The sequence below is a fragment of the Lepidochelys kempii genome, chromosome 1, assembly GCF_965140285.1.
Source record: "Lepidochelys kempii isolate rLepKem1 chromosome 1, rLepKem1.hap1, whole genome shotgun sequence".
NCBI classification, from domain to species: Eukaryota; Metazoa; Chordata; order Testudines; family Cheloniidae; genus Lepidochelys; species Lepidochelys kempii.
Genome location: NC_136380.1, coordinates 25,260,252 through 25,283,746, shown reverse-complemented (window position 1 = coordinate 25,283,746; position 23,495 = coordinate 25,260,252). Strand labels below are relative to the sequence as shown.

Here is a 23,495-nt window from a genome sequence, read left to right as displayed (position 1 = left end):
TCGGCTCTGGCCACTATAGCTACCTGCACCAGGGCCCGGACAGCAGGGACCCTCAGGGGAGCTGGCAACCTCAATAGGGGCTGCCAGGCCATTGGCCCTTCTGGACCTCTTGAGCCTATCAGGAGCGCCAAGGGGCCCCATCCAGGGCAAGTTACTCGGTGTAGCGGTCCCGGTCCCCTCACTGACGCCAGGCGGTGCCAGAGGTAACAGTATCCCTGGCCTCCAGCATCCCCCCAGCATAGACCAGAGAGTCCAGCACCAAGCTCGTTCACGTCCCATGGACTCTCACTCGGCCTGAGCCGGCGGCCACTACCATGGAAGATGGGGAGCAGAAGGACCAACCAGAGGGGGTTGAGCAGCAGCTAACCTCCTCATCTTCCCCCAATGAGGCGGTGGTGGGTACAGAGGTGTCCGGTCCTCCGCCGATAAACCATAGAGCCCATCAGGAATTGCTGCGGAGGGTCGCCCAAAATTTGGGGTTGCCAGCCGAGGAGATGGTTGAGCAGGAGGACCCCGTGGTGGACATTTTGAGCCCCAAAAGTCCATCCAGAATAGCGCTCCCGCTCATTAAGACCATTCAGTCCAACTATAAGACTATATGGCAGACTCCGGCCTCCAGCGCTCCAAGGGCTATAGGAGTGGAGCATAAATACTTCACCCCATTTAAGGGCTATGAGTTCCTGTTCTGTCATCCGAGTCCATGCTCCCTAGTGGTTTCAGCAGTAAACGAAAGGGAGCACCATGGACAGCAGGCCCCAGCCCCTAAAGCCAAGGAGGCAAAACGCCTGGACCTTTTTGGCAGAAAGGTGTACTCATCTGGGGTCTTCAGTTGAGGATTGCGAACCAGCAGGCCATCCTCAACAGGCACAATTTCAACTCCTGGGCGGCAGTGGGAAAGTTTAAGGACAACCTTCCACAAGGTTCCCAACAGGAGTTCACTGCCCTGGTGGACGAGGACAAGGCAGTAGCCAAGACCTCTCTCCAGGCCTCCCTAGATTCGGCAGACACGGCAGCTAAGAACAGTCGCATCAGGAGTGGTCAGGCGCTCAGCGTGGCTCCAGGAATCAGGCCTTCCCCCCGAGGTCCAGAATACACTCCAGGACCTCCCCTTTGAAGGGTCCGGGCTCTTTTCAGACCAGACAGATGCAAGGCTGCACAGCCTCAAGGACTCGCGAGCTGTGCTCAAGTCGCTGGGTATGCACACCCCGGCGACCCAGAGGAAGCCCTTTTAAGCCGCAGCGTCCCCCTCAACACCAGTACCAGCCTCGCCATAGGCATGAGCCTTACCGTAGGCGAGACAGGGATAACAGGCGATGGCGCAACAATAATAACAATAATGCACCAGGCCAGAACCAAGGCCAGCACAAACCCCAGCCGGGCACTAAGCCAGGCTTTTGAAGGTGCGCTCGAGGACAGCGTACCAGACCAGTCACCAGATCCATCCCTTTATTTCCTGGACCACCTGTTCCGTTTCTCCCGTGCGTGGTCCACCATTACGTCAGACCATTGGGTCTTACACACGGTGCGGAAAGGGTACTCGCTGCAGTTCGCCTCTCTCCCCCTCCCCACCCCACCCCCCACCTTCCCCGTCCCTCTTCAGGGACCCTTCTCACAAGCATCTCCTAGAGAAGGAAGTCCGCTCGCTGCTAGAGGCGGGGGCGGTAGAGGCAGTGCCACACGGCCTAAGGGGAAAGGGGTTCTACTCCCAGTACTTCCTCACCCCCAAGGCCAAAGGGGGCCTTTGCCCCATCCTAGACCTGCGCAGGCTCAACAAATTCCTGGTCAAGGCCCGGTTCTGCATGGTCTCTCTGGGCACCATCATCCCTTCCCTGGATCCGGGGGACTGGTACGCCGCCCTCAACATGAAGGACGCGTACTTTCATATTGCCATCTTCCCAGCACATCGGCGGTTCCTACGCTTCACCGTGGGCCAAGAACATTACCAGTTTGCGGTTCTCCCATTCGGTCTATCCGCGGCCCCAAGGGTGTTCACGAAGTGCATGGCGTGGTGGCGGCCTTCTTACAGAGGCTGAGAATCTGGGTGTACCCGTACCTCGACGACTAGTCCTGGCGGGCCGATCCGAGGTGGAGGTGTGGGGCCATGTGGAGGTGGCCCTGAGATTGTTCCACGAGCTGGGGCTCCTGGTCAACGTCCCCAAGTCCATGCTCGTACCCACGCAGAGGGTGGAATTCATGGGGCAGTCCTGGACGCGATGCAGGCCAGGGCAAACCTTCTGGAATCCCGATTCCAGGTTATCCAACAAGCGGTGGCCTCCCTGTGCCAGTTTCCAATGACAATAGCCAGGTGTGCAGGGACAGGGCAGTGGTGATCCTCATCGCCCCAGCCTGGGCTCGCCAGCACTGGTACACATCACACCTAGAGCTGTCAGTGGAGGCCCCGGTAGTCCTGCCATCCAGGGTTCTTGGGGGCTCGGTGTTTTCCCACCCAATGGTGGGATGGTTCCTTAAAGGGTTGGAGAGGGTGTTCCCGTCCTTCCCCCCCCCCCCCAGTCCCTCCATGGAACCTTAACCTGGTCCTTTCTAAACTCATGGGACCCCCTTTCGAGTCCCTCGCTACCTGTTCTCTCCTCCACCTTTCCCTGAAAGGTGGCATTTCTGGTTGCCATTACCTCGGCCAGAAGTTGTGTTCGAACTGAGGGCCCTCACCTCTGAGCCACAGTATTTCACAAGGACAAGATGCAGCTCCGGCTGCACCCCAAGTTCTTCCCTAAGCTGGTCTCCCAATTCCATTTGGGCCAGGGCATTTGTCTGCCGGTGTTCTTCCCAAAACCCCATACGGACCCGAGTCACCACAGCTTGCACACCCTGGATGTGCGTCGAGTGCTGGCATTCTATTTGGAGCGCACCAAGCCCTTTCGCAAATCCGCGCAGCTGTTTGTGGCTGTGGCCGAGAGGATAAAAGGCCTCCCAGTGTCGGCGCAGCGGATTTCGTCTTGGATTACAAGCTGCATCCGGGCGTGCTATGAGATCGCAGGTGTTCCGGCCCCGGCGGTCATGGCCCACTCGACCAGGGCGCTTGCGACTTCCACGGCGTTCCTGGCACAGGTCCCGATCCAGGAGATCTGCAGAGCAGCCACCTGGTCCTCGGTGCACTTCACGACCCACTATGCGGTGAACCAGCAGGCCAGAGAGGACGCGGCAGTTGGCAGAGCGCTCCTCCGATCAGTTGTTCCGTGACTCCTACCCTCCTCCAGATGTAAGCTTGTAATTCACCTAATGTGGAATGGACGTAAACAAGCACTCGAAGAAGAAAAAACGGTTACTTACTTTCTCGTAACTGTTGTTCTTTGAGATGTGTTGTTCACGTCCATTCCACCACCCAACCTCCTACCCCTCTGTCAGAGTCACCGGCAAGAAGGAACTGGAGGGGGTCGGGCCGGCGGGGGTATATATGCACGGCGCAGTGACGCCACTCGGGGGGCCCGCTGACCCGAGGGGAGCTGCTAAGGGAAAAAGTTTCCGACGCTCATGCACGCGGCATGCGCACACCCAATGTGGAATGGACGTGAACAACACATCCCGAAGAACAACAGTTACGCAAAAGTAAGTAACCGTTTTTTATCTGTCCATATTTCTACCTAATCTGTGTTTTGCCATGCTCATCACTGTGCTGTCTGGGGACCTGCTTTGACTAGCACTGGGATTTCATAAAGGTATTTATGATGTCATTAATAGGATCAGTAATGTAATAGCCCCAAGACTTTAAAAAAGAAATCTAGCCAGGTTATAGAAGGATCAGTTGCTAATTTGAGAAGATTCAACCAGGTAAAGAGGGGAGATTGGCAGTACTTCTGATATTGTTGCACCTTTGTTTTGTGCAATGGCAAAAGCAATTATGGAGGTATAATGAGAGGCGTATATGAGGGTAAATGAAACACTAAACATTATAAATGGTGAATTCTGGGGTATGGAGAGAAATTATAGAACTTTACTGAAAATGATGAAGTTAAACATTTAATATGTTGGTTTCATTTTGCATGCAAGTGCACTAAAAATCAATCACATCAAACTAATAGTTTTCACAGTCACTTTTATTATTAAGGTTGCATTCATAAATGGTTTCTAAATGATTAATAAATGATGAATAGCTGCTATAAGCATGTCAGAGAGATGCATAGTAGGGGTCATATGCACTTCACTAGAAGATGTTATAGATGTTTACAACCTATGGTTATAAGCTACCTGTTGACTGGGGATTTAATAACTATAACAACTGAGTAACCATTAAAATAGCTAGGAATTATCTAATAACACTTTATAAACTATTTTTTAAATGGGACCTCAGTATAAAGTCTGACCAGTTTGGGGTAGAATGTTTGTTCTGGGACAAATAAGGTAACCTTTTTTCCTAAATCATTGTCATATGAATAATATATTTAGCTGAACACCCAGATGCTGCCTATATGGGATATTCTGGGACTATTGAGGCTCAATTCTCCACTACCTTTACACCTGAGCCCATCAAAATGGTGGTGTTTTATGCTTGCTTTGCACAAGTGTAAATAGCTACAGCAAGTGTAATGCAATGGAGAAACAGAGTCCTAGCTCTTTTTTGTGTAAGTCCATCTATTCTGATACTTAGTACTTCTGGTTTCAGAGTAGCAGCTGTGTTAGTCTGTATCTGCAAAAAGAACAGGAGTACTTGTGGCACCTTAGAGACTAACAAATTTATTTGAGCATAAGCTCACGAAAGCTTATGCTCAAATAAATTTATTAGTCTCTAATCTCTAAGGTGCCACAAGTACTCCTTTTCTTAGTACTTCTGGTTAAAACTGCATCAAATCCTTACTATATTAATAAAAAGATAACCTTGATTTATGTGAAATTGTTCAACACATTTTATAGAGTTGTTTATAATTCTTCTAATGACTGGGGCTGGGATTTTCAAAGTTGCCTCTGAGAATTAGAGGTAACATTTTTAAAAATGCCAAAATCCCATTTCAGAAGTGATTTAGTGGCTTAGGCACGTATGTTCCATTGACTTTTGATGAGACTTAGCTTCTCAGTGCTTCAGTGACTTTTGAAAATGAGACTTAGGCTCCCAATCACATAGGCACTTTTGAAAATGTTACCCTAAGTGAAGACTTCCTATTGAAATTCCCTTTTTATTTTATTTTTTAAAATGGAAATGCTAGAGGTATCACACCCTGTTGCCATTCTTGATCATTCAGTCATCCTTTTATAGTCTGTTACTGTGTCATTTGTGCTAATTTATGCCTCTTCCAGGGCATGAGCAGGATGTGCAATATCACCCTTATGTTCCCTGGAGTCATTATGCCCATGTAAAGTATAATGGGACACGAGGGGAAGGTTGCAGGGGAGTGGATCTTGCTACACTTATGAAAATGTGGAGTAGGCAGTTTAGCCATTTCAGCCATGCCTGATGTTCAGGAAGCAGGCCTCCTCTGGGACTGCTAGCCTACTGGGCAATGCAAGGCAGTGCTTCTTGCTTTCCCCAGCATAACCAGCCAAGTTGTTACGGTCTTCACTGTAGCAAGGGCAGCCATAGTTTGGCCCTCTCTGTCCACATCACTGAGAAATGTGCCATCACATGTAATCATGCAGAGTCTCTAGAGATTCGGTATACCTAGGTTTTTGTGCAGTCTTGACCTAGGTTCCTCTCTACAGCCTCCACCACACGCACTTTCCCAGGGAAAGCTTTCATCTTCTGAGTCCCAGAAATAATATTTAACTTAAATTATTTCTGTATCGGCTTTAAATTCATTGCACCCTTTGTATTGTATTGTATTGTAATGTGTTTGTTGAAAAGTATTTCTGCTTTTTCTGCAGGCTATACATAGACGGTCCTTTCGGGAGCCCCTCTGAAGAATCCTTGAATTATGAAGTTAGCCTCTGTGTGGCTGGAGGCATTGGAGTAACTCCATTTGCATCAATACTCAACACGCTGCTGTATGTGAGCCTACCCTATTTAAATTCATTTTCCCAGAGTTCCGTGTTGCATATTGTAAATGTTTCCAGCATGTGCATACCTCCTGTTCATGGAACACTACCCTCCTGTGGAGAGAGGAATAGGGAGGAGGATTGAGATCTGCCATTGAAAATCCCAAATCCATTCATGCTGGCTGTTCATGCCCAATGAATGCTGAAAGTGCAATGCTGAAAAAGTACCTTAGGTGGCACAGTGGTACCTAAAGGCCTTATAGACAGAGTTTCCCATCCAGCGACCCGTGAAAACTGAGTTTGAGCTCTGCCAAGTCCATGGGGATATTTGTTTACAATTCCAACCTTTTAATTGGAAAACTCCCCAGTCTGTGTTCGGGCAAGGGACAGAGATAACAGGGGTGCTGAGAGTCAGGACTGAGATGCATTTCCTCGCGTGGGGAAGCTTGAGCAGTATCAGTGTGGTGTATATTTGGCTTCAGTCAAAGCTCTTTGCCTATCATTTTCAAGAATGCTTAAGCTAAGTGTTTTACAGGAACTCAGAGGAGTCAGGCATTCAACTCCCATTGAATTTAAATGGCACTTGGGCACCTAACTCTCTTAAGCCCCTTTGAAAATCCTAACCTTAATTGCCTCTTTTAAAATTATTATTATTGTTAATTTAAAACATTTTAAAATCCAGTAAGACACAATTTTCAGTGTCTCTCTGTGAGTCACCAGGGCTGTCAAAATTCTCCCAATCCCACTCTTACACAACGGTGAATCTTCATTATTATTTTTATTAGGTGTACCTAGTAGCCCCAGGCTCGGGCCAGTGCCCCAGTGTGCTAGTCACTGCACAAACAGAGCAAAGAGTGTCCCTGGCCCAAAGAGCTTACAGTTGAAATAAGCTTACAAAGTGTTTTACAATTCACACACGACACACTTGTTCAGAGATCAGCTGGTAGCTGGAGTAAAATTAAAACCTTTTAAAGCCTGATTTTAAGAGATGCTGAGCTCACTCAGCTCCCCTCAATCTCAGTTGGAGTCATGGGTGCGCAGCGCTTCTGAAAATCAGGCTCTTATGTGGCAGCTCCTGGTGCCTTTGTGGAGCCCTCAAAGAACCTAACAGGTTCCCTACACATTTTCATCTCTGAAAGCCCATTGTTCATCTTGGAGCAGGGGACTGGACTAGTTGACCGCTTGAGGTCATGCTCTTTTGAACGGGGAGTACCATTTTCTGAAGCGCATTTTCGTTTCTGCCAAAAGACTGGAGTCCCAATGGATATCCTGACCATTTTCTCCAGGACGGATTATCCCTGACAGTGCTGAGAAAAAACGTCACATATCATAACTATGGGCCAGCGGTAGGTAATGAGACGGCTGTCTCTGTCAGCATATTATTGGAGGCAGTGAGAGGCTTGTACAGACGTTTCCACAGCAGCTTAGTGTCCAGTGAATGTTTTCGATACCAGATAAATAGGATGATTCCAGACAGTGCATGGCGTAGCCCAGCATTACAGTGAACCTTGCGTGTCATGCACTGCAATATTATGTAATAATAAGAGCAAGCGATGTTTTGCTGTTCATATGTAAGGATATCAGCAATACAGAGCACTTGTCCACTGGAGAGGCTGACTGTTGTTTTTTGTCTCTTCATAAAAATTGAGATTGGCGCGGTGAAAACGGTAACTCTTGTGTCCAAACTTGAAGGGGTAGGAAGGCAAAGCCCTTTTTGTTAAGGACATGCAGCTGTGGAGGATATCGGGGTATCCTTCAGGACGAGGATGCAGTCTTTTGTTTTGTGTTTGGTTTTGTTTATTTTGATATTTTCTGAGCAGCTGGGGTCTCCCAGCCTAGATATATCCCACTCAGGTATCTAATAAATGTTGCCTATTTATTATAAATCATGATTGTTTTTTTAAAGAGAGTCAGAAGCTTTTTGGCATAGGTCAGGTGTCTATACATTAATGATTAATTACAAGTAGTAATATTCAGTAACGTGCATATCAGCGGACGTGGCATGTCGTACACACATCTTTAGCTGTGGAACAATACTGCACATTTATCATGTCACAGCTTACTGGAGGTAAACCCAACATTGTATGTTTGACATGCCATTCACTTCACGTGCATGCATGATGCATGCCACAAAACACGACAGATCAACCTCACATTGATTCAACTTAGCTCATTCCCACTGGCCTGTGTTTGCTCAAGTCAAAAGTCTGAATTGATAAAAGGCGGTCCCCAGTGAATCCTCTTGTATATCTTTCAGTTCATTTATGCTGAGACACGTTTATTTCCTTTTATCATTTCAGAATGATGCACTGGAGTAAATGAATACAGTTTATTGCTTACATACTGTACACAAGATACTGTATTTGTGATCTCACCCCATATGATCAGACCATTACCTTGGTTCTGGTTTCTCCCAGCACAAATGATACGCCAAATAGGGAGAAATAACATTTGTCTGCAGGACAGCATTGTACATGCAGCAGCTGGTGTCAGGACATTAAGGATGCTACACTCCCACTACAGACACGCAAGGCATGAAGCCCAGGGCAGCCAGCACCTCTCTGCAGGGTATGGATAGTTCACACAAGGGGTCAGAGTCCCCACACCCTGTGTGCCATGGAGGATTTGCTCCACAGCTCCTCTGCAGGCCTGCAGTGGAGGGGTTAGGCATATGGAAAGGGACGGTGGCATGTCCATCAGTTACACAGATGCATTAGCAAAATGGCCCAGATGTTAGGGTTGGCGGGTGCCCGGTTTTCGACCAGAAAATCCAGTTGAAAAGGGGACTTGGCAGTGTCTGGTAAGATGTACAGACGGGACACCAAAAGTTTGGTTACCACAGGCAAGGCGGGGAGGCACCAGGTCATCAGACTGTGCCAGCCCCTGCTCAGCCAGGACTGCCTCCTACCTGCATCTCCTGGGCAGACAGGCAGGCTCCGCATCAGGCTGCAGCTCTAGAGCAGAGGGAGCCCAGCTTGGGCGGGCGGCGGGAGCTGGAGAGGATCCAGCTGTGAGGAAAGGAGAGGGAGGAGAGCAGCAGGGGGCCAAAGGATTAGGGCAGGGCCTGGAGGAAGAGGTGGGGCAGGGATGGGGCCTTAGGGGAATGAGGCGGGGCAGGGGGCTCCAGTTATCAGCAATTAGAAAGTTGGTATATGGGACCATAGTAGCTACTGTAAGTCATGTTGTGCAGTAGGAGACGTGGAGCAGCTATGCAATTATCCCACACCTTGCCCCCTGGCCATGACGTTTGGCCTAATAAGCATATATACTGCTGAATTTTTGGAAGTCCAGAATGCAGCTGTGATGGTCCCAAGTGGGTCTTTACAATCTGTAAATAGTTTTAAGGGGAAGGATTTTGTCCCCTAAATGGCTAAATTACAGGTAAGTAACAATAACGTAAAACCAGCCATGGCTGATCTGAGAAAAAATCATGCAGACTTTTTTAAAAAATCTGTTAATCAGTAGATCTTTTTTCCTGTTTATTTTTCTAGCCCGGTTCATTGTGATCGTCCCTCTTTTACTAAAATCATGTTTTGTCTCCATCGCCATTAGGAAACCTGGCACAAGTGTCATGTTTTCTAAACTAAATGCCAAACGTTGTCCATGCACACGCTCTAGCCGCTGAAGCTCTTTGGGGACTATACCTTTGCCTAGCACAATGGGGCTCTGACCTTGTTTAGGCCTCTGTGCACTACCACAATATAAATATGAAGTAATAATTGAAATAATCTGATGCTTGCATGCACCTGAATGCAGAATTCGCCCCTAACTTTACTTTGGAGTTGCATTCTGTGAAGTTTGCATTCATCAGCATCGCCTCCTCTGGGAAGAAATGAGTTTGTGAACTCTGCCTTATAATTGCAATAAAGAATCCACACTATCTTTTTGAAATGCAGAGGCAGCTTTGCTTTTAGATAACTTAGATATCTTGGTTATGATGTATGAATCAACATTCTTACCTTAAGACATATATGCATTCAGTGTGCAGTTTATACTGTTCGGCTGTAAAGACAGTATCCGTATAGCATGTTGTTCTGTGTTATGGGTTCAGTATTTAAGTCCATCATTTTAGACTGATTTGGGCATTTCAGTATGATGGGGGGAAAACTAACTTCACTTAATGGAAATGGAAATTAACATTTGCACAATTAATATAAAGTGTCTTAATTAGCATTAATTAATTCCCCAAACACATCATTTTCATTTTATAGTGATAACTGGCAATGCTACAAGCTCAGAAGACTTTACTTTATTTGGGTGTGCAGGGAAATCCAGTCTTTTCGCTGGTTTGCAGATTTGCTGTGTATGCTGCATAACAAGGTAAAGGGGACGATGACACAGGGCTGGTTTTAAAGGGATACTGACAATAAACACATCTGTTTGAATATTTAGATTAGTAACAAAAGTGTTTCCATTAAACATGACTAGAGAAGGCTGGGATTTCAGATGGACCAAACTAAGTTATGTGATTGTGCAGCAAAATGGCAGATGAAATTTGTTGTTGATGTACATGGAAGGACTGGTTCAAAGTGTCATGTGAGACAAAACAGGGGTGAAATCCTGCCCCCCACCGAAGTCAATGGAAGTTTTGCCATTTCCTTCAGTGGAGCCAGGATTTTACTTACTGTTTTTTCTAAAACAGTCAAGGATGTTGGGACAGGCCCTGAAATCGGGGTTATGTGACCTTTCTTCAGGGATGCACAGTCTCCTTGCATGGTCAAGAAGTTTGCTAGAAGGGAAAAGAACATGCATCTAAGGAGTCTGGGTGCATCCTTTCCTTTGAAGAAAAGTAAAACCCCAGCTCATCTGGTGAGCGGACTGAAGGAGGTGGGTCGGTGAGTTTATGGAAATTGGAAGTCAACTCTAATTGTCAAAACAGAGATCAGGTGGATTTTAAAACTATTTTAAAGTCTTTTTAGGAGAATTTGTTCATGTATCCTGGGATGTAAAGAAGCTTCTGGGTAAAAGAAAGATATGTAAATGTGTCATTTTCATTAAAGTGTCCACTGTATCTGCTGTGAAGATCAAGCTTAATCAGGGTACTGAACAAGAGCAACCATATTCTTATGTAAGAAGAGGCGTATTAATTCACTTGATGTTTTTCTGGTCTTCCCAGCTTTGGCAGGAAAACCGTCCAGACTACATAAACATCCAGCTGTACCTTAGTCAAACAGATGGGATACAGGTATGTGGCTAAATGCTGTTTGTAAACCTAAGTAGATCTGATGGTGGTAGACAACACAAACTGCCAGTTAAGCATGACATGGAATGATTGCAGATGGTTTAAGCAGGGAATAAAGGCTAATTGTCTCAGTAAGACTGCATCGCAAGTCCAGCCCCACAATACTAGAAGAAAAGTCTGGTAGCATTCATTTGATTATCCATGGGCAGAGATCCATATCTCCCTTCTCTAGGAAAGAGGTCTTTCCAGGCCAGGCCACAGATTAGACAGTTGGCAGGGCTTTGTGGGAAACTTGCATCATTCCTGGGCTGAGAATCAGGCTGGAATAATTCTAGCCCCAAACTTTTGAAAGCAAACACGTTGTGAGAAACTGGCTATTTTTAAAAATCCCGATTGGTTTCTTTTTGTTTAGTTTTTGTCTCGAATGTTTGAAGAAGTTAAACTTTTAAAAGTATGCAGCCAGAAAATGTACTGAACTGTTCACAGTAGTCCAGTTTAGAGAGTTGGATTTATTCCCCACTGGCTGGAACCTTGTGTAACCATTTACACATGGGATGCGGTGACCTGGGTGTTAGCATTTTACATCCACTTTGCACTGCTGTAGCACAAATGTAAGGGCCTGCTTCTTCACACTCTAAATGAATGTGAGCTTTGTCATTAACTTTGATTGGCATAGGATCAAGCCTTAAATTACTACAAAAGGTGAAAGGCAGTCAAGAATCAGGTCCATTGGATTTAGCTCTCCTTTCTAGCAGATGAAGACAAGAGAAAATTTATAGTTCTGATGAGAACTACCCCAATATACAGGGCTTGCTGCTGGGCTTCAGCTAAATAATCTGCTAGCAACAATTCTGAACAATCTTCCGAATATTCAGTGCTAGTTCCAAATAACTGGATGGGATGTCTCTGCTGGCATGGAGATAATCCAATATATTATTAATTAACAGGTAAGAAATGACCAGGTTCAAGGTAGAACATCCAAGATGAAGCTGAATATCACTGAAATGCAGTTTAGAATATTTACTCTTAGATTTTGTGTCCAGTAGCTACTGAATTTGTATTAGAACTCCTTTTCTTTTTTAAAAAAGAAAAGGAGGACTTGTGGCACCTTAGAGACTAACAGATTTATTTGAGCATAAGCTTTCATGAGCTACAGCTCACTTCATCGGATGCAAGTACTCCTTTTCTTTTGCGAATACAGACTAACACGGCTGCTACTCTGAAACTTTTCTTTTTTATGACTGTTTGGTAGAAAAAGTGGCATCAAGTATAGAAGTGTATACCATGAGGGCTAAATTTTGTCTTTAGTTAAAGCATAGCATAAATCCAGATTTGAACAGTTACTCCAGATAGTTCAAGGGAGCACTGGATGCAAGTCTCCATTGCCCTGCACTCGTGCTGTCGTTGACACCAATCCAAAGTGAGTGTAAAATGCTACCAAACCAAAATAGTGTCGCGTTTTACTCACTCTGCACTGGTGTAAATGAGTGACCCGAGATGCAGGACACAAGAGAATCAAGCCCATTTTTATTTCCAGAAACTGCTTTCGGCCATGGTAAAAAAAACCAATGTAAAACGGTTCAAGCTTAGAATGTACTTTTGTATTAGTATAATAGATGGTTTAGATCATTCGATTATGGGGTGAACGCAGAAAATCAGATCAGATATAATTCTTCTCCAGCCACATGTTACATTATATTAGGACAGTAAAACAAGGAGCGGTAATGCAATGCAGTGGAAACAGGTTTGGCTTCATAAAGAGAGGTCAGCTGGGATTTTACCAGGTTAGAATTGCTAAAAGAATCCTGTGCTCACTCCAAGGATGCAGCTTTGGTGCTTGATGCTGCTGAGGCTGTTCAAAGCAACTGGTAAACCATCCTCTAAAGGTTTCCCTTCTCACTTTTTCAGCCTCAGTTAGCTTAGGTGTTACTTGTACCAATAGTAGGTAAAAATACTTCAGACAGAAATGTGATTTTTCTATATGGACAGTGTCCCTTAAAGGATAGCAGTGAAGGCAAACTAGGGAGTGAGTAATGAGAATATAACTATTGCTCTATGTATGAATTGACAAATTGGTTTAAAAATAATGTGGAGACTAATAACTAGCTATATAAGAAACAGCACACAAGCCTGAAGATGGTTATTCAAAAGGCAAGGAGCTGAGGTATTGATGCATAGAAATGGCTGCAATCTAAGTCACACGGTTTGATACTTAGTTCAGTTTTTATATTTCAGCTATTTGGTAAATCAGCCAGGGCATTTACCAGACCAGTATACAAGCTCTGAGTGATGTGTAACAATTTACAAACACACAGCAACTGAATTTATTGTTTCTCACAGAAGATAATTGGTGAAAAATACCAGGTCCTGAACTCAAGGCTTTTGATTGGACGACCTCGTTGGAAACTCCTTTTTGATGAAATAGCGAAGTGTAACAGACAGTAAGTACCACTCTTGATAGGTTTTGCCAGAGTTTGAGAGATGGGGATTGTGTATGTTTAATAAACAGCTATATTTGTATGGAAATTACTTCGGGGTTTATCTTATCATGTAACATTCAAGCTACTGATGTTGATATTATTGAATGTGTTGCAGCTGAGAGATGGACTGTAAAAAAACATCTTTCACTTTGAGCAGTCAGAGCCGTTCATCTTCCCCCGCAACTAAACCCGTCAGTGGCCCAGGCAATAAAAATCATATTTCTGTGTTGCTACACAGAGATTGTACATGTTTTAATCCTTTGCTATAATCAGTATCTTGCAACATATGCCAGTTTTCTGCAGTGACTTTTATGATTTATAGTTCGAATAATAGAAATGCTGTATTCTGGCCGTATTCTACTGTGTTATGTCTTTATTCAGAAGATATATTTTCTTTGAGGGCTACAAGTGCTATTTATTGTTTGTTAAGAGCCTACTCTGTAATCAGTACTGTACGAGAAAGAGCTTACAGTCTAGACAAGTCAGATGTAGAATAAATGAGACACACATCAAAGTATTGACTCACCTCTTCTGGATTTAATTTAACCCAGTTGTTAAACCAGTCTCTTTGATGCTGTGGTTACTGAGGATTAGATCCTGAGAAGGACTGGGCCCCAGAAAATCTTATTTGATCTCAGTGTGAGCGCTTGGTATGTGATATCTCTTAGGGTCAGGACCTAAGATCTGATCTATACACTGTGGTACTAATCTTGCTATTCCCCCAAAGTAGCAAAGTGCCTAGCACAATGGAGCCATGCTCCCTGTTAGGGAGTTACTGTAATGCAAACCAATATATATGAATACTGCTACTCAGTGATGTGCAGGAGGGAAGGCAGGAACTGGGGCCTAGGTAGAGGTGTGTACTTCCTGTGCAACATGGAGAACAGCTCTGCAGGGGCTGAGCTCTGGGCAGTCCTGCTTTTTATGGTGGGGAGAGATAGGGGCATGGCAAAGGAGATGGGGAGAGTGTGAGAGGTAGATCTGCTGCTAGGTTGGTCCTGTAATCACAGCCTCCTGCACAGTTTGGGGAATGTTAACCCTTTAAGTGTCATTCTTATTTCTTTCTTAATCTTTTGTCCATTCTATTTTTCAAAAGATCAAAATAATGGGAGCTTCCATCATTTCTCTTGGGAGACGCTTGCACACCCGAATGCACATCTCTTTCAAGACGTTTTTCATGATTTTTCCTTTCTACATTTCATCTCATCGCTCCTGGTTAGATCCTCAAGTACCACTTTCCCTTACATCTTTGTATCTCTAAGATGCCCATCACCTTGATTTCTAAGCAACATGTCTTGTAGAACCTCAGTAATGCTTCTGCGTCCTTGACTGTGAACACCTTTTACATTATTTGTAGACTCTTATTATGCCCTTCCTCAGCCCATATCACCCCCTTGCTAAGGTCTATAGACTAGCTCTGTAAGGTCACCATCCTGCAGACACTTTAGTTACATGCGCTGTGTAGATAAGGCATCCCATTAACTTTCATAGAACTTACCAGGTGCAAGATCGGGACTTTAACCTTTCACCAAAAGAAAAGGAGTACTTGTGGCACTTTAGAGACTAACCAAATTTATTTGAGCATAAGCTTTCTTGAGCTACAGCTCACTTCATCAGATGTATGCATGTATGCATCTGATGAAGTGAGCTGTAGCTCACGAAAGCTTATGCTCAAATAAATTTGGTTAGTCTCTAAGGTGCCACAAGTACTCCTTTTCTTTTTGCGAATACAGACTAACACGGCTGTTACTCTGAAACCTAACCTTTCACCATAATTCAATTTTTCAGCTCGCTGACCTTTTGTTGCTTCTTCTCCTACTTCTTCCCATTTGTCAGTAACTCCCTCCGAATGGCCCTGGTGCAATATGCACACCACTAAATAAGGGCAAGACAAACAATTCCTCTTTTAGCCAAACAAGTCTAGCATTGGCATTCAGGATTCTGGACGTGTTTGCAGACACACACGTGGTTGGTTTGCAGTCTTTATTTGGTGACATCAAAGGATTTCCCAGTTTTTATTTTACATTTCTAGTAAAAAAGAACAGGTTAGACAAACACCAGTCAGGGATGGTCTAGATAATATTTAGACGTGTCTAAGTACGGGGACTGGACTAGATGACCCATTGAGTTCCCTTCCCCTCCTGTGATTCTGTGGCTCTGGCTATGGTTACTAAAAGCCCTATGTAAACAAACATGCAACTAGGGATGCTCTCATCAGTTCAGTCATACCATTGGTTTTGGTTGCTTGACTCCCAGATAGGGAAGCTCATGTCTAAGTTTCTGAGGTCTGCTAGAATGTAATAGTTCTCCGCACAGTTAACAGATTAATTCAATCCAGCATCAGGTTCAGATTCTTTCAGTTCAACTAAGAGGAGCAAAAGTGCACCATCTACTGTTGATATTTTATACCACATCTACAGTATTTGCATTGGGACAATTCAGAGCGTATGTTATGCATCCAGTTTTCAGGATTTTCGTGCAAACTATTTGGGGAAAGGGTGGTACCCTTTTTTGTGATTCATTTATCTTCAGGATAAAAATGCGCTATATACTTCTGAGATATTATCATAGCTTTTACATTTTGCTGGGTCCAAATGGCAATATGCTTCTTATATAAAGCTGAGAATGAGCTAGGCAGAAGAAATTAAAACATGTAGGGAAAGAAGGTATGTAAAGATAAGGCACATTTTCTCCATGCTATAAAAGAGAATCATCTATAAGGAATGTAACACATGGTTTGGAATCAGAAAATCCCGAGTCCTCGTTCTGGCTCTTATTATATTGCCAGTCACCTCACCTCTTTCTCAATGACTCCATGTGTAAAATGGGAATAATAATGCTCACCCGCCTACTTGCCTCAGAGGGGAGTTGTATGGATTGATGAATTAGTATTTGCATAACACTTTATACTTTCAAAGTGCTATAGCAGTGCTAAGTATTACTGTTAAGGGTGGTCTGGTGGATAGGGCATTGACTTGACTGGGACTTAAGAGCCCTGGATTCAATTTCTGGATCAGCCACAGACTTCCCGTGTGACCTTGGGCAAGTCACTTAACCTCTCTTTGATGCAGTTTCCTGTTGTAAAATGCTTCCTACTCATGGAAGTGCTGTCAGGATAATAATCTGTTAGTGATTGTGAGGGGCCGAGATACTATGGTGATTACGGTTATGTAAGTATGTAGAGTGAGTTTAATTAAGTACCTCGCTGTACTTAATTAAACTAATGGATACAAATGTTTAATAACATTAAGGCTTTCAATTAAATACACAATAAGATAAAAATTTCGATTCAAGGCTTACTTGCCCTTCTCCTCATCCACAAAAGCACATACTGTCTGGTCTTCAAAAGTGTTCAACACCAACAGATCCTGTTGAAGACAGCGGTCAATAATTTGCTCAACGCATCCGAAAATCAGGCCACTTATTTTTCTCCCCTTGTCAATAGTGCAACACTGGACCATTATGACAATGGAATTCAGTGTAAATACACAACAGTGCAGGAGGGTGGGGGGTGCAGAATGTGTATGGAAAGATTGTAAACCATGTGAGATCATAGAATTAAAAATGGTATTGTAACACATCTGGACAAGGCCATCATTTTGGTTGCACACGCAACGTTTTTCATGACATTTCCTGACTTTTGTAATGCTAATGTTCGCTTCCCTTCATTGTATAAAGTCAGTGTCATCTGTTATTCAGGTGGCCGAATTATGGATTTAACTGGCTAACTTTAGATACCTAAGTTTGAAAGTGTGGGCCAGAGACTTTATATGATACATTTTCTTCTTTCAAAGGCACATTTTTCTGTAAATTTGTCAGTACCCTTAGACTATACTTTTTTTTTTCTGTCTAGCAGCGCAGACTTCCTTCAGTGCAGTTTAGGGGACAATGCAGTTAATTGTGACGTGAATTTAACTGCACACTAAAATAGATTATATGTACCAGTAAGCTGCCACTGTCATTCTCTGCAATATACGTAGGCCTTAATTTTCAAAAGTGGCCACTGATTTTGGGTGCCTCAGTTTTTGGATGCTGAAACTGAGACACTTAGAACAAAACTGCCATTGACTTCAGTCGGAGTTTACTCTACATAAGAATTGAGTAAGGACTCTGGGATCTGGATTTGATCCAACTACATTAACAATCGTGTGCCTTTTGAATAATGAATTCCTAACATAGAACACGGATTATCGTTAATATTCACATCATCTGGCCGAATGGTTCCTTGGCGCTGCTATGGTGTGCACTAGTATTGTGGATAAATGGTAATGGGTGTAACTGTACATTCTAGGTCTTCAGTAATGAATGTATAATAAGAACCCGCATCTCTGCATGTGCTTCTTAAAAATTGGTAAATGCTCATTTCAGCTTTTTCTTTTTCATTTTAAATAATCATAGAATCATACAAATGTAAGACTGGAAGGGACCATGGAAAGTCATCTAGTCCAGCCCCCTGCACTGAGACAGGACCAAGTAAACCTAGACTGCCTCTGACAGGTGTTGGTCAAACTTGTTCTTAAAAACCTCCCATGATGGAGATGCCACAACCTCCCTTGGAAGCCTAGTCCAAAATTTAACTACCATTAGAGTTAGCAAGTTTTCCCTAATGGCTAACCTAAATCTCCCTTGCTGCCGATTAAGCCCATTACTTCTTGTTCTACCTTCAATGGACATGGAGAACAATTTATTACCCTCCTCTTTAGACGATCACTTAACATATTTGAAGACTGTTATCAGGAAACCTTTTATCATTTTTGGTGCTCTCCTCTGGACTCTTCACTTTGTCTACGTATTTCCTAAAGAGTGGTGCTCAGAACTGGATGCAGAACTCAAACTGAGGCCTCGCCAGAGCTGAATAGAGTTGGGCAGTTACCTCCCCTGTCTTACATATAACACTCCTGTTAATACACCCCAGAATTATATTAACCTTTTTCGCAGCTGCATCAAATTGTTGAGTCATGTTCAATTTCTGAGCTGCTATAACCCCCAAATCCTTTTCAACAGTATACCACCTAGCCAGTTGTTTTCCATTTGTGCATTTGATTTTTCCTTGCTACATGAAATACTTTGCTTTGTTGAATTCAGACAAATTCTCCAATTTGTCAAGGTCATTTAGAATTCTATTCCTGTCCTGCAAAGTGCTTGCAACCCTCCCAGCTAGGTGTCATCTGCAAATTTTATAAGCATACTCTGTTCTCTGTTGTCCCAGTAATTAATGAAAATATTGAATAGTACTGGATTCAGGTCTGACCTCCTCTGCAGGACCCCACTAGATATGCCCTCTAAGTTAGACAGCAAATCACTGATAATTCCTCTTTGAGGAGGTCTTTCAACCAGTGGTGCACCCACTTTATAATAATTTCATCTAGACTATATTGCTCTAATTTGCTTAAGAGAGTATCATGTGGGACTATGTCAAAAACCTTATTAAAATCAAGATATACCACAGCTACTGCTTCCTCTTAACCACCTGGCCAGTAACCCTCAAAGAAGGAAATTAGGTTGGTTTGGCAGGTGCTTTCAAATTGATTGTTTATTAATTTGTTGCAGTATCTTTCCAAGTATCAAAGCTAGGCTGACTGGTATATAATTTCCCACATACTCTGTTCCCCTTTTTAAAGTTGTGTACTATGTTTTCCCTTCTCCAGTCTTCTTGGACTTCACCCGTCCTCCATGAGTTCTCAAAGATCATTGCTAACAGTTCTGAGATTGCTTCAGCTAGTTCCTTAAATTTCCTAGGATGAATTTCATCAGGCCTAGCAAATTGCAGGAAGTGATTATTCCCCTCTATTCGGCACTGGTGAGGCCACACCTGGAGCATTGCGTCCAGTTTTGGTCCCCCCACTACAGAAGGGATGTGGACAGATTGGACAGAGTCCAGTGGAGGGCACTGAAAATGATTAGGGGGCTGGGGCTCATGACTTAAGACGGGAGGCTGAGGGAACTGAGGTTATTTAGTCTGCAGAAGAGAAGAGTGAGTGAGGGGGATTTGATAGCAGCCTTCAATTACCTGAAGTGGGGTTCCAAAGGGGATGGAGCTTGGCTGTTCTCAGTGGTAGTAGATGACAGAACAAGAAGCAATGGTCTCAAGTTGCAGTGGGGGAGCTCTAGGTTGGATATTAGGAAACACTGTTTCACTAGGAGGGTGGTGAAGCACTGGAATGCGTTACCTAGGGAGGTGGTGGACTCTCCATCTTTAGAGGTTTTTAAGGCCCGTCTTGACAAAGCCCTGGCTGGGATGATTTAGTTGGGGATTGGTCCTGCTTTGAGCAGGGGCTTGGACTAGATGACCTCCTGAGGTCCCTTCCAACCCTAATCTTCTATGATTGTGTGATAGCGGGAGAGCAGAATTTCAATCTGAACGTTTCAATCAAGAACATTGTAGCAATAGAGGCATTCTGCTGCTGCTAGAAATAATGCATGATCTGGTAGTGCTTCCTTTTAATTCGCGTATTGAATCATCATAGACTTGATTATGATCTCACGGTGGTATAAATGAAAAATTACACTAATGAAGTCATTGAAGTGACACAAATTTGTAAGAGTGAGGGTGATTAATCAGTGGGAGTGGTGGATTCTTGATCTCTTGATGTCTTCAGATCAAGACAGGATGCCTTTCTGGAAGATGTGCTTTGATCAAACACCAGTTATTGCATTCAATACAGGGATAACTGGGTGAAATTCTATGGCCTCTGATATAAAAGAAGTCAGATTAAATGAACTAATGGTCCTTTCTGGCCTTAAAATATATGACAGTAGTGTAATTCTGTGGTATGTGAGATTAGAATCCAGCTCTGTGTGCCTTTAGACACGATTCACAATTTATCTGGCATGTGGTGATTCACTTTTCATTCTTAATAGGAAAACTGTTGGCGTTTTCTGTTGTGGACCAAATGAAATCTCCAAGGTACTCCACAAATTGAGCAACAGCAGCAACTCCTATGGGACAAGGTTCGAATACAATAAAGAATCCTTCAGCTGAAAGTCTTGGGACTAACAGGACTCTATGGAAGAAAGAAGTGCAATTATTTTTTGTAAGACTTAAGAGTCAGAGCTTTGTGCTAAGCAGATACAATATACCAAAGAGTAGCAGGTTTTCTTATTTATGATTATTTAAAATTCTGAAATAAGGACACAGCAGAGTACCAAGTCACATCAAGTGTTTATGCTCAAAACCAAAAGCTCTCAGAAAATATTTATGTTGGTGGGGATGATTCATTTATCAGTATGTAAATTAATTTAAAAAACGGAAACACACGGTTGCTTTTATGGCTGATTCAAGAACAATCCATGGAACATCTGAAATTTCTCCACTTCATCTTGCTAACCTCAGTCCTCTGAAATTGGGATTGGTTAAACGAACTCCAGATTGATCAGAATTAAAAGTGCTCTGCAAGACAGATGGTGCTCTTTACTGGCACACAAATGAAATGGCTTTGAAATGGAGAAACTCCAGGCCAAAAATATTAGATCATTTAAATATTGCAGATTAGGATTCTGTATGTAAAATATAAAAGTTTATTCTCCCTAGCCTGCCTCCATACTGGATAGCTGTCTGGTAGGGATATATATTGAGGGCTTACCCCAGACTATGCGAAAGTGGGTGCAACCCTATGAAATCTCTGGGCCAAATCCTATGGTGATGTAAATGACAGGTGGGGTGTAAATTGGCCCATAGAGGTACTAGTGTAACTTCTATCAGTTTGATACTGAATGAGTTCACAAAAAGCGTATGACTTATGTACCTAGAGGGAATTGGATCAGGAAAAACAACTAGCAGGAGAAGGCAAGATAGGATATTTCTGCTATACCCCCAAGTCACCATGGAAGTCACACACACACACACACACACACACATGGATGAATGAGTTCAAGCTGCCTTTTTAGGTGCCTCTGCTGATAAGTTTACAGCTCACGTACTCCATAGTGACTCAAGTTGACTTCAGCCTCTCAACTGACTTGAGTGCATTGATGCTGAATTACACCGATATAACTGAGAGGAGAATTGGGGCAGATATGTCATTTGCATCACCATTTATAATATGGTAGGAATTAGCCTTAATTGCTGTGACCCTTTACTTGGTGTGTGCTGATGGAAGCCTTGGCCAGTCTACAGGATTGTTGTTGTTTTTCTTTTCCCAGAGCTTCAGAACATGAGCTTTCTCTCCTACCATCCATTTCCCAATCTGTACATAATAAGTGGCGGGAAATCAGAACCCACTGGCCCTGAGGAGCAACATTTCCCCTATCCCATTGCCTTGGTCTCTTTTATTTCTTCTTTAGTGCCCCAGTTCTGTTTCTTCATAGTCAAGTTCTGTTCTGAGGATAAATAGGGCACTAAAGACATACACAATCGGGGATCAGTATAGTTCCATTGATTTTAATAGAATGTTACTGATTTTGAGTGGATCTGGCCCTTAATCTTCACCCAAACCTCAAGAGCATCACCTCTAGAATACTTGTGGCATCCACTGAAGCAGGAGGGTCTCAGCGCCACTCATAACTGTTAATCTCTCCCATATGTTAGCACTTTGCACTTTGGTTTAGTTTATGGCTTTCAACTCACCCTTTTTTTATCACCTGAATTTCTTAATTTTCAGCATGCAGAAGCAGCCCTGCACCGGTGCCTGGTGATATCAATGTCTGTATTAAGAGGGGTGCATTCTTTCAGTAGCTCATACACTGGCTTGCTGCATGTGTGACAAGTGAAAATGAGGTTGGTCTCGGCTTTTGCAGCTGCTGCTCAGGAGACGCCACGACTGGAATAGTAGGTCTAAAGGGCCTTGGCAGAGAGGCATGGAGAAAATTTCCTGGCACTTGTCTATGCCAGAGATAGACAAATGCCACCAGCCCCTCATTTTACTCAGTTTGAAGTAAATGGAAGGGGGAAAGTGGTTGTTTTCAGGTTGGCTGGGATTTGCCAAGGAGCCTAAAGGAGTTAGGTCCCCAAATCCCTTGGAAGTTCAGTGGCTGCCTAAATCCCACCCACTGATTTTTGGGGCCTAATTCACTAAATGATTTGTAGATTAATAGCATTTTAAGGCCAGAAGGGACCATTATGGTCAGCTAGTCAGACCTTCTGTAGATAGTTACTGCAATGTAAAACTGGAGAATCAGACCCTTTATATTAATAATTAATATTTCTGTTGCCATCTGTATTAGCTTAAAATTAAATGTAATATAATGCTGCCAGCAATCTGTACAGTGATGAGATATTGCCATGCACAGGGGTTTTTTTGTGGTTAGTTTATGACAAGTGATATCATAACTGCATCACCCCATCTCAAAAAAGATATATTGGAATTGGAAAAGGTTCAGAAAAGGGCACCTAAAATTATTAGAGCTATGAAACAGCTTCTATATGAGGAAAGATTAATAAATTAGGGACTTTTCAGCTTAAAAAAGAGACGACAAAGGGGGGATATGATAGAGGTCTATACAATCATGACTGGTATAGAGAAAGTAAATAATAAAGTGTTATTTATTCCTTCTCATAACACAAAACTAGGGGTCACCAAATGAAATTAATAGGCAGCAGGTTTAAAACAAACAAAAGGAAGTATTTCGTCACACAATGCACAGTCAGCCTGTGGAACTCTTTACCAGAGGACGTTGTGAAGGCCAAGACTATAACAACAGGGTTCCAGAAAAAGAACTAGATAAGTTCATGGAGGACAGATCCATCAGTGGCTGTTAGCCAGGATGGGCAGGGATGGTGTCCCTAGCCTCTGTTTGCCAGAAGTTGGGAATGGGTAACAGAGGATGGATTATTTGATGATTACCTGTTCTGTTCATTCCCTCTGGAGCACCTGGCATTGGTCACTGTCGGAAAACAGGATACTGGGCTAGATGGACCTTTGGTCTGACTCAGTATGGCCGTTCTTATTTGTTAACCCAGTGGGTCTCAAACT

General features: G+C 43.5%; 1 protein-coding gene across 2 annotated transcripts in view; it reads left to right on the top strand.

Moving 5' to 3' along the window:
* The window catches only part of NOX4 (NADPH oxidase 4), a 154,574-nt gene extending 134,008 nt beyond the window's left edge, over positions 1 to 20,566 (top strand). The window contains exons 14-18 of one of the 2 annotated variants that reach the window (XM_073318024.1): positions 5,812 to 5,931; positions 10,134 to 10,242; positions 11,039 to 11,107; positions 13,445 to 13,545; positions 20,446 to 20,566. In XM_073318024.1, the coding sequence (XP_073174125.1) occupies positions 5,812 to 5,931; positions 10,134 to 10,242; positions 11,039 to 11,107; positions 13,445 to 13,545; positions 20,446 to 20,566 (520 nt within the window). The remainder of the gene's footprint in view (positions 1 to 5,811; positions 5,932 to 10,133; positions 10,243 to 11,038; positions 11,108 to 13,444; positions 13,546 to 20,445) is intronic. The other variant, XM_073318104.1, reaches the window with a different exon arrangement.
* The last annotated feature ends 2,929 nt before the right edge of the window (positions 20,567 to 23,495 follow it).